Source organism: Melopsittacus undulatus, chromosome 3 (assembly GCF_012275295.1).
Source record: "Melopsittacus undulatus isolate bMelUnd1 chromosome 3, bMelUnd1.mat.Z, whole genome shotgun sequence".
Lineage (NCBI taxonomy): Eukaryota > Metazoa > Chordata > Aves > Psittaciformes > Psittaculidae > Melopsittacus > Melopsittacus undulatus.
This window is the reverse complement of record NC_047529.1, coordinates 117,031,320-117,044,936: the sequence shown is the minus strand read 5'-3', so window position 1 is coordinate 117,044,936 and position 13,617 is coordinate 117,031,320. Positions and strand designations below refer to the sequence as shown.

The 13,617-nt window shown below is 40.6% G+C and overlaps 1 protein-coding gene across 3 annotated transcripts in view; it reads left to right on the top strand.

Annotated features, from left to right (window-relative positions):
* The window catches only part of SYT14 (synaptotagmin 14), a 58,388-nt gene that overhangs the window by 27,356 nt on the left and 17,415 nt on the right, over window positions 1–13,617 (top strand). For all 3 annotated transcript variants that reach the window (XM_034060727.1, XM_034060729.1, XM_034060728.1), the window contains one exon: window positions 12,767–13,035. In XM_034060727.1, the coding sequence (XP_033916618.1) occupies window positions 12,767–13,035 (269 nt within the window). The remainder of the gene's footprint in view (window positions 1–12,766; window positions 13,036–13,617) is intronic.

The window sequence follows — 13,617 nt, the reverse complement described above, 5'->3', positions numbered from 1 at the left end:
AGGGTCGGTCAGAGTAAATGGGTTTACATCTGCACTGTTTTTCATTGTTCCCCTTGAGCAAAAGTACTAGGTTTCAGATAGAAAAGAACCTGCTTGTTTCATTACAGAGGTTGGTATCTGGCATACCTCATTTTTCCCCTTGTTTGTGGGGGGGAAATAGGAACACTTTAAGGGGTTAGATATTCATCTTGTATTGATGGCTCAGATTCCTACTGTGTCACTTTTCTGGTGTTTGATAAGGCACACAAAGCAGTTGTGGGAGAAAGCATATCACTTGTATCCATGGTAACTTGAAAGATACTTTGGAACTCAAAAGGATAGAATAAGCCAGAGTAATAGGTCTCATTATAAGGGCAAAATACATAAAAGGTTCAGGCATATGCTTTTAATTAGTTGCCAAAAATAGCTAGATTCAGGGATGATGCAATGAAACAATAACTTGCAGTGTTAGAAAGGAGCAACATTTGAAACCTAAAGATATGCTCAAGTGAAAAGCTTTTATGTTACCATCTTTTGGGTATTCGGTCCATGAATATTAATAGATTTGCTGTGGTTTCTTAATCATGCTTAGGACATGAGAGCACACGCTGATGAAAGCCAGTGCAAGTCTCATACGACTCCAAGTTTCAGAAGTTCCATACTGATGTTAATTCTCATGGCTGGGATGCAGCTTCTTATTGATAGCATGTGCAAAGCATTCTCTGTGTTTTATAGGTGCACTGCTGGCAAAATCAATGTGAGGAGTGCTTCTAGGTAGGGATAATAAGAAAAGGAGTGAAAATGCAGATTACTTTGAGATGGAAGATACTGTATGTTCCAGAATAAGTCACTTTAATTAATTTTGAAATAGGAAGGTAAGCAATGGGCAAAGTGTGAAAATGTAGTATGAAACCTGAATGGATAGACTAGAATTGAATCCTGGAGAAGGAAAATAGAACAGCGTGTGAAGTACAAGGCTTAGGGTATTTGAATACCCCTTTTAATAGAAACGCTTTAATACAGTGCATGATTTTAAAGTTTTCTATTTGAGCAGCAGTGTTTGTAAGGAATCCATCTTGTATTGCAGTGCATTTCTCCACATTATTTCCTCTGTTGCTATAGAAACTAATTCGAGTGCAGCTGTGATCGCTTATCAAAATTCTAATGTTTCAATACCCATTTCTTATTTGGAGTTATTTAAATAGCCTTGTCTTACTTCGTATCAAACTGCACATTTCATCACTGCCGAATTGTTGACTGGTCAAAATGGTAATGCAAAGCAATGGCAAATGCTGGGGGTTTGTTTCTTTCTGCCATCTAAGCAGACTCGTTAAAGTTTGAATAACAAGCAAATTAAGGCTTTTTCACTCGATAAATTATGAAGATCAATATTTGTTGTCTAACAGCAGCATTTGTAATGGGTATTGCTTCCTCAATGTACTCTTAATTATACTGAATATCTCATAAAACTGCTGTTGTTCCTGTCACGCATGGCCATGGGGGTGTGTTTGTATGTATATGTGTGCTTACCTGTATGTCCATGTGTGCATTAACTATTGGGTGATGTTTTTAACTTAAGTCTGTATCTTGGCATGTTCATTTTAGCAAAGTAAAAATGTGAATGAGATTACATTGTCTAAAACTAGTCAGCCACAAGGTGCACTGCAGTAGAGCATCTCTAGTTTGCAAAGTATTCCAAATCTCTTTTGCTGCTTGGATTATGTGTTCCTTTGGGGTTGAGGTTTTTTGTGGTGTTTTGGGGGGTTGCATTGTTCTTAGCAATGGAAGTACTATGCTGGTAGGTATATGCGTTTAATGCAGGATGCACAAGGCAAGTAGCTTATGCAGAGGAGTTGTACTCGCCAGTGAATTGTTACACTGCTGTGTTATAGAAGGAGCTTTATAGATACCTGTATTTATCCTTCCTCACTACAGTACTGAACTGAGGTTTTCAGTACATATTATAGAACCAGTGAATAGCAGGTCATTGCAAAGGACCTGTGGAGGTCATCTGGATGAGAGCTGACTTTGAAGTTAAACCAGGTTGCTCAGGTCCCTAAACCCTTCAAGGCTGTTGATTACTCAGCCTTTCTGGGTAACCTCTTCCATTCCATTTGTTGCATTTAAGGTTACTTTCTGATGCGGTAGCATAGTTCCTGATGTGTTCCAGTAGTACTTTTCAGGTTAATCACTGACTCTAATGAGTGTACGCTAATTTCATATAGAGTGAAATAAATCATTTTCAAATTTGAGATTATCATACAAACATTTTGCAGCTGTAGCTGTCAGACTTTGATTGCTAATTAACTGCTGTGCATCACCTTTCAGGCTCTTGCTCAACAAGCAGCATCAAACAGCGATATCAAACTGGGGATATAAATTCTTGCTAGTGTAAGGAAGGTCTGTGGGAAGCAGGTTTTGATGGCTATACATGTTTTTCCTCTGTCACGATGGTTAATGTGTTTCATATCATAGGCATAACAGCACAATCATGATTTTGCAGTTAGTATTTGGGGAAGTTAAATGGGTTGAGGCTCTGATTCTTGGTTGTTCAGTACTGTTGTTTCGTTAGGTGGATGACATGGAAGATCAGTTCCTGTCCTGCTGGTGATTGTGGACTGAAGCATCATTCCATAGACTTCATGAGCCCTCTGTCTGCAGTATGCAGCGTGGCCACTGTTCTGTTATCCACGTAATGGCCTCACACTGAAACAGGGCAAGTTCAGGTTAGATCTAAGACAGAAGCTGTTCCCTGTGAGGGTGCTGAGGCCTTGGTGCAAGCTGCCCAAAGAAGGGGTAAATGCCCCATCCCCGCTAGTGTTCGAAGCCAGGTTGGACAGTCTTATGTGACCTGGTCTAGGGTGAGGCATCCCTGCCCATGGCAGGAGGTTGGAACTGGATGATCTCAAGGTCTTTTCCAACCCTGACTATTCTCTGATTCTATAAGCTCTTGCATAGCTCTTGTGACTGGTGCTATGGCTGACTGAAAATACCTTCACCACTCAGACTCCTATTCATCTGCTCCCGTCAACATGCACAAAATGGCCTGCTTTATGAATTATGTGACAGCTATGGGAACATAGCAACAACTACATCATCTATTACATGTAAGCCTAGTAAAGCAGCTCATCTGTGACAGTGGCTTAATCCATGCCTTCTCTCAGTATTTGTAGCCTTCTTACGGAGTGTGCGAGGGAAAGATAGCTTGCTTTCGAGATGTGCTTATTGCCTGTGGTTTCACAGTGCCTGTTTGGTCTTCTTCTGGACAGTTGGCCTTAAAAGTGGTACTAGTGCCATTGTTGCTAAGCATACACTGATATCTAAAAGGTTTTAGATGAGTTCTTGAGCATATATAGACAATTTTCTCCTGTTGGTGCAGTTATTCCTGCAGGCTGAGATTGTCCTGGATTTTCCTGGGTTCTAGCTGCTTTTTTGTTGGGGCAAGTTATGATAACTGCATCAAACAGAAGAAAAACTGAGTTTTCTAGAATCCTTTTTGCAGGAATACTCAATGTACTGCAGGAAATACAGCCTGGTTTACTAAAGCAACCCGCTGAGCCAGTGTGGCAAGGAAAGAAGGGAAAAGTGCCTGAATGGAGAAGAGAAATCAAAGCCCTTTGGAATGTTAGGAACTGGACAAATAATTACCACTGTCTCCCCACTCAAAAGGGAAAATAGTAATAGGTCTAACATAGAAACACAAAAATAAGTGCTTGTTCTGAGGAATGTCTTGCTTCTCCAGGACTGTCACTAGCTATGCTCTGTAGATGGTGCAGATTGTTGCCTGCTAATACAGCTATTCCCACCCATCAGATACCACTGATGTCTTTTCATCTCTTTGCTCTGTTGAGGTTGTTTTTCCTCAGCTCTGAACCACTCCTTGGTGTGTCACGAGTTGTTTTATTTTCCCCAGTCCTTCACCTTTCTTCTTCTGATGCTTGTGCTTTGTTATTTTAGCTGTTTGTGATTCTCATCCCTGCTTACAGCTTGTCTGTTCTTTAGTCCTCTCTCCGCTCTTCCTTTCATTTCCTATGCACATCTACCAAACTTCTCTCCCTTTATTTCTTCCCTTTGTTCATTTACCACCAACCTATCACTTCTTTCTGAATCATTGCATCTGCTTTGTCCTTTGCCTTTTCAGTTGTGTTTTGTTGGGGTTTTTTGTGCACAGTTGGCTTTTGGGTTTGGTTTTCTGTTTCCCTTTTTTCCCCCACCCTAATATTGTATTTTGTTCTCTCTTCCTTCTTTTCCACTACAGAGCTGATGCTAATGGGAAATCCTGTGGGGGTATATCTTAAGAAGCTAGGGGCTTGGAGGTTTCCATGTTGGTGGTGGTTCACAATTCAGGTGACTTTTAGATTAATAATAACTTAAAAGGCTTGAAGTGAAAATAAGAAGAATAAACCCCAAAAGAGACAGTTTAGGGTGCTGATCTAAAGACTTGGGTTTAGTTCCACACTGCATTGGAAGCTTACTGTGATCATGAGCTAGATTCACAGCAATCTTTACCTCTTATTTAAACTTGTACTTTAGTTCTCAGTCTGCAAAATGCTGAACAGGTTAACTCCTCCTGTGATGGTCATACTGTTATCCACCATAATATACATTTCACTTACATGGATTAACTGGTACCAAATTGGGATCACAGCATTATCTTAAGGAGATGGGCAGATTTAATGCGTGACCTACCAAAATGCATTATGCAGAGTCATTGTGCTGCTCTGTGTTAGTGACTCACTTAGCAGAGTATCCCTTGAAATTGCTGTGAAAATAAGGCAAAAGAATCAAAGTAAGCCTTGTGTTCTTGTTCTGGAAGCAGTTCTTGGTGGAAAATACCTTTCCTGGTTCATTTTCACTAGCTAGTATAGTAATAAGTGCCTAAAATACTAGGGAACTTTACATAATGGTTTTGAACAAAAAGACAAACTGCAGCTGGTTTTTGGGGATGGTGAAGTTACTGTGTTTAAGTTGCAGAAGGAGTTCTTACTAAAAGGAAGTAATTGTATCTTATTTAGAGTAACAATGGGAAAAGGAATAATGGCATTCTAACAGTTAAGCAGCGCATTTAAGTGCAGTTTATAGTGCTGAATGGAGCTGTTTATATCATCAAATGAGTAATTATTGAGATCTTAGAGGGGGTTCCTGTATTGCTTAGAAAACTTTGTATTCTTTTTTCTTCTTTGTCAAAAAGAAAAAGAAATGGGGCTCAAATGAGCTGCAAAATATGAAATGTTCAAGAAAATTACACACATAACACATTCCTCTTGCTTTCTAACCGTTCTTGCCTTCCTCATTTGAGGCCAAATAGAATGAGAGCAGGAACATTGCAGGAGTATTAGCTGTGTGTTACAATGCTTCACTGGGGATTGATTCTAGACCTCTGTGGGATCCTTTACACCCTTTCAGCACTTATCCTGCTGCTCGATTCCCATGCTTAATGCTGCAGCTGTACTAGGATTAAACTGACCTGGAATTTGCAACTGTAATTTAATATGAGAATTGTACTCAAATGAAGCATAGCAATAACAGGGAAGTATTTCCTAAGCCCACATCTACCTGCTGCTGTTCCAGAGGTATGAGGTGATGCTGGTGCATGCACACTGATGAGAAGTGGGATTCTTGAGGCCTGAGATGGTTTACAGTGGGCAGTTTTCAAAGCAATGAGTTTCTGTTAAGCACCTGTAAATGCTGGTGAGATAGTAAAATTTGGGTGAATTTTCACAGAGATGATAAAAGGCATTTCCTTGTCACCAAGATGCTCTTAGGATTTCAAAGCTGCTTGTCAATCAGCTTCAGCAAGCAGGACTTCAAGTGCTTTTTAAGAGAGAAAGGGGGAAATAAAAAGGAAGATTCTATGAATTCATTTAACTGACTGTCTTTTGGAAGTGGTATTTTTATAACAATTGTGATAACATGGACAAAATGAACTGGTGCAGGGCCTGGAGCACAGTGTGATGGGGAACGGCTGAGGGAGCTGGGGGGTTCAGATGGAGAAGAGAAGGCTCAGGGGGACCTGATGGCTCCCTACAAGTGCCTGACAGGAGGATGGAGCCAGGAGAGGCTGGGCTCTGCTCCCAAGGAACAAGGGATGGGACAAGAGGAAATGGCCTCAAGCTGCACCAGGGCAGGTTTAGATGGAGCTGAGGAACAATTCCTGCCCCACAGGGTGCTCAGGCATTGGAACAGGCTGCCCAGGGCAGGGCTGCAGGCACCGGCCCTGCAAGTGTTCACACAGCGTGGAGACGAGGCCTCAGTGCCATGGGGCAGTGGTGGCCTTGGCAGGGCTGGGAATGGTTGGACTGGATGAGCTTAAAGGGCTTTTCCAGCCTCATTGATTCTGTGATTCTATGATCTGAAAAGTAGCGTAAAGTTTGGTGCTTATAAGCAGTAAAGGTGAAACGAGCATCTAATTGGACCAGAAAATAAGTTTTTCTCCCCAAAAAGTTGAATGAGCACACTCAGTACAAATGTTTTACCTAAGGAAATAACAGAAGTGAAAGCAAACAGCTGTACCATTTCACTTTGTAAAGACCACGGCTTCCTAAAAGCTTTAGAGCCAGAGGTAGTCTCAGAAAAGGAGTTTCTGAAGTCTGCTTTTGAAAGGCTAAATAAATAAGTGTGTGTCCTGGAAAGCTTGGTTGGTTGCTGTTTGCATCAATAGGACATTAAACATTCCAGCAGTGTTTAGATTTATTCTGTACAGGTGGAAAGTGTAACTCCAGAACCAGGTAGCACCATTCCTTCCTGCCCAAATTAGTAGAGACGTTATAAGGAAGCAGAGAACGATACTTAAATTGAAAGCAAATGAATTCAAGAGATGCTAATGTGTAATTTTCGTTTAAAGACGACCAAAATATTTGGGAAGGAAACAAAGGACTGTCTTTGACAGTTAGTTCACTATAATGCTTTAATAATGTATTTGTAGCCTAAATGTTCTAATTTGGGCTCATTTTGGAGCACGAAAGCTTGGGATTTTTCACCAGTGCGGTGCTTTTCTGTAGTGCTCTGTAAAACAGACCAGGAATTCTTCTGCTCTCCAACGTGCAGAGAAAGGCAAATTCCTATTGCCAGGCAGCAAAACCAAAGTGTGGTTCTGCAGGCTCCTGGTGTCAGCAGGAAACGAGAACTGGCAAATCACTGCATGAACATCGTGAACTTGAATTGATTTTAGACCTTTCCTGGGAAAGAAATGGAACCTTTAAGGACTGGACATAGAGATAATTCAATGTTTCTTTTATTAGTTTTATTAAAAACAAATGCCCCAAACCAGAACAAAAGAGAACCTTTGTCTTGAGTAAATGACCAGTAGAATTAACCTGAGAAGGTGAGGAAAGTGCAGTGCTAAGAGCTCACTGTGAAGTCTCATGGCAACAGAGGTGGTTTGGTTTGCACAGGTCTGGGATTAAGCTCAGAGTGCCTGGAATTTTGTAAGTATTAGGAAACCAAAGAGAATTATTTTTAGTGGGAAAACAAACCCCAAAACTGCAAATAATGCCAAGAATAAAACAGAGATGATAACTTTTCATCTTTACTGGTGAATTGCTTCATGTAGAAGAGAGTTGAGCTGTGACTGAAAGTCTAAAACGTGGCAAATCCAAAAGGAAAGTTCATTTAAGGTGTTTTTCTATGGTTCATAACAACCCCATATCACTCCTATATTCCCTTTCTTTCTTTAAGCACGACTTATGGAAAGGTAGAATAATGCCCAGGTAATTTGTTGTATTGTGAAATAATATGGGTTTTTTTTCCCCTCACAAAGATGTGTGTAAGCTTTTCATTGGAAAGGAAGGAGAGCCCTGAGGTTTCATTCAATATTTAATGTTTGTATTTTATACTCCTTGTAATATGGGCCAATTCAGTCAATGTAATACTTTTGGCTAGTAGAGAAGTTGAAACATGAGAATTCCATTTGGGCTGCGTGGATCGGGACTCTGGAAGGGTATTTAATCATTCAGAACAAGAAAGGTTTCTTTAATTTTTAACCATGTTTCATTTTATGTTTTATTTAAAGTGTCTTTAACATTTACATAGAGCCCCTTGAAGGCTCAAACTTGAGGTTTGCATTAGGTTTAAAGAAGAAATAATTACGAAGCATTAGTGTATGTGGAGATCTATTGGAGGACGAAAGGTACTACTGGAGTATAAAGATACTCTGATAATTACAGAATAGGACTTGCTAAAATGATTCATTTATATAGTGATTATTTGTTCTAAAGGACCTGGAAACCAGATTGCCAATGAAGTTTTGTTGCCTCCCACAATAGTATGAATATTTAAAGAAGCCATATATATGAGAGACTCCAAGTTGCAAACGCGTTGTTAATTACTGCTGCTGAGAGGGGAATTAAAGCGAAAAGGATAGTTTATATTCCCATACATTGAGATGGATGTTCTTGGAATGACTCAGGAAACACAGGCTAAAGACAGCTTGGTTTGTGCTGCTGAGAACCTTGGGGAAAAGCAATTAAAATAGCCAAGTCTAAGCACTGTAAACGTGGAAAGGACCATTACCAGCTTCATGGTGGACCACACATAGCTAGTGTGGTCCACAGTGGACCAGGACAGAGAGGGGAAATGAGGAGCATTGGAAATAGAAAGTTCAAATAGAATCATAGATGGATATAATGCTTTGGGTTGAAAAGGACCTTAAGAGCATCCAATTCCAATCTCTTGCCATGCCACTGAAAGTCCCTGTGTCCAACCTGGCCTTGAGCACTGCCAGGGATGGGGCAGCCACAGCTTCTCTGGGCACCCTGTGCCAGCGCCTCAGCACCCTCACAGGGAACAGCTTCTGCCTTAGATCTAACCTGAACTTGCCCTGGTTCACTCTGAACCCATCACCCCTTGTCCTATGGCTGCAGTCCCTGATGAAGAGTCCCTCTCCAGCATCCTTGTAGCCCCCTTCAGACACTGGAAGCTGCTCTGAGGTCTCCATGGCCTAGGTTGCTGTGTCAGATCTCACTGATAGCCCCGTAAGGTTGATAGCAAGATGTGTGTCACCTCCCCTGGGCTTTGAGTCAGTGCAGGGACTTGGGAAAACAGGTTAATCTTAGTTGTTTAGCACACAGTAGTGAAGAGAAGGTATTTATTTACTTCTGACTTAAATGTGCTAATGACAGTTTACATGCTGTAATTTCCAGCAAGGTGCTAATCTGCTTGTGTTTGGTGTTTCACTTCTAGTTCTGGTTTCTTCAGCAAGGACTTTACTGTTATCACTATGAGTGTTTTCCCAGCCTACTAAAGAGGGGTGAAAATGTTACCTAAAGCAGTTAACCCTTAAAAGATTGAGTATTCCAGTCTGCCTGTGGACAGCAATGAACAGGGTTGTCTATTTAGAGTGTATTAAATACTTGTTGCTAAACAACTTAGTTTAATAACAATAATTTATGAGAATACGAAGGCATTTCACATACTTTGGGTCGAAAACTGAATGTGGGATCTTTCTAATTTGTCTTTCCTTTGTTCTGGCATTTTCTGGCTCAGACTAAACCCAGTTTGGATTGTCTGTGATTATTTCCTCCAGGTTTGGGTTATATTTTGGCTTGGTTTTGTCTAGTTCAAACTGGGATGGTAATTTAATATGATTAATTTAACTGGGGGAATGGGCAAAATGCATTTTCTGTCTGGTTTGAGAGTGGAAAGTTTCTTGAGAAACCTGCATAGAAACGATGAAACAAATCAGTTTAGATGTTCACTGTAACCATTTGCTAGTTAAGAGTAACTCTCTAGCAGTTGTTATTAGCACATTCAGTGGTCGTTGGAGTGCATTCTTTGGCTTTGTCAGTGTGCAAGTACGTGCAAGTGTAGTTGTGTCTAAGTTTTCACCTTAAATGAATGGTGCAAGGTATTGGTTCTACACGTAGACATGCTAGTGCTTCAGAACATGCTTTCCTTTCAGCTCCAAATGTTTCTCCAATACAGTCACTTAGGCCAGCACATATTAGCAGTGGTTGTGTATTTTTATACGTTCAACTTGAATAACTTCTTATGTAAATGATGTTCAAAACCATTTTCTGCCTGTTTAGACAGGGGTGTCCTTAGATTGATAAACCAGGTTGTTTGGTTTAAGAGTTTGCCTGCTTTGTTTGGTTTCCCAACTCCATAGTTAAACCCTGCCCCAGTGTTTCAGTCTGTTCTGAGAGTTTGGAATCACAGCTGCTTAATAAGAATTGTCTTTTCTTCGTTTTTCTCCCACCTACATTAAAAGTACCTTTTCTGCCACACAGCCTGTGTAGTTTTCCCATAGGGACGTGTAATGGAGTTCATCAAAGTGAAGAAAGTGAGTCACACCATCATTTATTTACTCCTGTAAGACAATAATGGTGTTGATAGTTACCCAGACACACTTTCATTGCGTTAGATTGTGCAGAAAGCTGGGAGTTTAAAAGCCTTTGTAGGCTTGACTGCAGGGGAAAAGAAATAAACTACATAGCTACTACATGGTGGTTACTGTCTCATTTAATGCTGTTTGTTGCCTTTTAGCTGCAACGAGCAGAAATGTTGTTGCTCTAAATTTGCTAGAGTATTTCATTACAGAAATGACGAGAAGGAAGTCCTGGTTTTATGGTATAGAACTAAAGGAGATTATTATGATTAAAGTAGCAGTTTAGATGCTAAAACTTAGTCTACCTAATTTCGTAGGCACAAGTCATCTAATACAAAAAACTAACAGCACAACCTCAGCAAAACCCCCAAAGCAAAGTGCTTTCCCATCTATGGTTTGTAAATAAAGCTTTCTCACTATTGCTGCCTGGCGATTCCAAGATCCTGACTGCCCCATTTCACTCTATTTCCTATATAAGGTTTTATGTCTATCTGCTAGACTGATGACTATGTTTCAAGTATAGGATCCCCTGCCTGCTCTGCTTTCCTTCCCAGCCCTTGAACTGGGGTTTCAAGAGTTAGTGGCACTGGGCTAACACCTATCAGCAGAAGACCTTTTACAGGTGCACTGTAACAGTAATTTGGACTCGCTGTAAATGGCAGGCTGGCTCTGATGGGTTTGTCAAAGACGAGAGGATTCTTGACAGCAGTGTCATCTGTAAGAGTGTTTTAATTACTGATTTGCCTTAACTAAAGCTAAGAGGGGTTCCATTAGGAGCCCAGTGAAGGAGAGAAAAGCCCTGCATTCCCTAGTTATATATTTATCCATGCAGTAGATATGCTCCATAGTAAACTGTCCTTCAGTTGCCCAGCCCTGGGCATGTTGGCTTCCTTCTAGCCAATGTACCTGGGTTTCCTTCCCATGGACGGTATGCACTGAAACAACGATGGTTTGGGTTTCCAGCATCCCAGTTGATGTATAATGTTCCAGTATATCCACAGTTGGATACAGCCCAGACTTCCAAAGGAGAGGAGAGCAAAAGGGAGCCACAGACTGTTCATTTCTCAAGAGAGCCATACTATTGTCTTTCCAGCCTTGTTCCCTAAAGGGTAGCTCTTAAGCATCCTCTGTTTGTGTGACAGGCTGAACAATTGGCAGTTGCCTCTGAAGCAGTTAAAGGGTTTATTTCCTTGATGAGAATTTAGGACATAGACAGGGCAATCCTATATACAAAGGATTGATGATGAGGCCAAAATGTGCCACCTTTTTCATGTGGGAAAGAAGTTCTTCATTCTGAGATGAATCTGAAACCAAAGCTTGTATTGTTCCAATGTTGATACTTTTGTTAGCTTCCTTGTTTGGCAGATTTTTCTGTGGGGGAAAGTGATGTGTCTGACACCAGAAAACATTGTTGCTCTAAAACGTTTGTGTATATGGTAATTCTGGGTGTGAGGGACATTAAGTCTTCATTAAAATATCTACAGAAGGTGTAGATGAACTATGATACAGGTTTTTACCTGTTCTTGGTATTCCTTTCATTTCAACTACTGCATGCCTTGCTGTCTTCTCCCAAATCCAGCAGCTGTGTAATGCTGCATAGCACAATATGAGATTATAATAATGCTGCATAGCACAATACGAGATCAAAATTGGAAATGTAATTATTTTGAATTACCTTTCTATATCTATAGCCATGCATCAGGTTTATTTTCTGAGGAGATGTATAACCACGTTGCTCTCTGCCTAGTGTGAGAAGCAAAGATGGGCAGCATCAAGTATTCATCCCAAGCACAAGATTGCTCATGATCCTTGTTCTGCTGCCTTTAGTGACTGGGTCTGGTGTCTAACTTCTAGACACCAGATACATACCCTTTAGCTGTCCTTAACAAGTAATAAGGAATCAGAGACACTGCTTCACATGTTAGATTCACCAGTGAGCAGAGTTCACGTGTGTGAAAATGCTTCTGTCTGCCTTTGTTGGGACCTTATCTGTCTTCAGAGTTTAATATCTCCCTGGGTGAGCAACTGCATGGGAGGTAATCAGAAGTTCGATATCATGGCCTTAGGGAGTGCATTTTATGTCCTTAATTGGTCTACATTCCACCTGCACAGACTCTGACTTAAGATATCCACAGGTTTCTGCAAGGTAAGCATCCCTGAAATACAAGCTTAGAAATCTTGTCATGTCATATTTGTGCTATATCTGCTTTACAAAATCCATTGTATCCATGTACTTAATACTTGGCTTATATCTGCATCTCTTTCATCTGGAGATCATTCATTTCCATCTTTTAGCAAGCATTTCAGTAGTGTTTTTTATCTCATTTGAAATGTAAAGCAAAAATGAAAGGATATGTATAGTTTTCTAACCACTGTCCAGCTCTTTACAGTGACCATTTTCCACAGACGTATTTCACCAGTAAATAAGCAGAAAGTAAGTAAAGAATTTTCACTTCTTCTCAGCAAACTGCATTCAGAGGATGAGAAGAACACCTCCACTGGATGAACTACAGCCGCCTCCCTACCAGGATGATAGTGGTTCTCCTCATCTTTCGTGCACGCCTTCGGAAGTTGGGGATAGTAAATGTGAATTCTCCCAGTGTAGCAACAGTCCAAGATGCTCATACAAGTGCCCAAGCGAGGGAAGCACGGGACACGAAATAGAGAGCTTTCATAACAAAGGATATGAAGAGGATGTACCGAGTGATAGCACAGCTGTCCTTAGTCCAGAGGTAAATAAAACCAGCTGAGTGTTCTGAAGTGTCATGCAATGCAACCTTGTCAGAGCTCTTTTGTTATCTAAAGATGACTGCACCGAACACTGGTATTGCACCTCATTCCTTTAGTTTGTTAGTAATTATTAAATAGGATTTCAGCTTGCTCTTCATAGTGTTGTGTATGGCAGAAAACTTCATTGCACTCTAATGACTGTAGTCAAAATTCGTCCTCTTCCACATGATTTTTCAAATCACCAAATAAAAACCCAACAAAAATAGTCTGTTAACACCTTTCAAACTGAACACCCCATAATGTAAAACATCTTTTGGGGGGGAGGGAAGTGTTACAAAGACTTCTTTTCAGCTGTTAATGGTAGTATGGAGATTTGATCCACTTAATTGGCTTTTTCTCTGCTATGAACTGAAAAGATACCTATTTATTTTTACTACGAGGAAATCGTATTTTCTGACATGTGCTTCCTTGAAAAGTCTTTTAACAGCCAGTTTCTGCACTGATACCCATGGTAAGGCTACATTAGTGATGTCATGTGCAGAAGAGGCTCTTTTTGGTACACGTTTGTCTTTTGCCTCTACCTG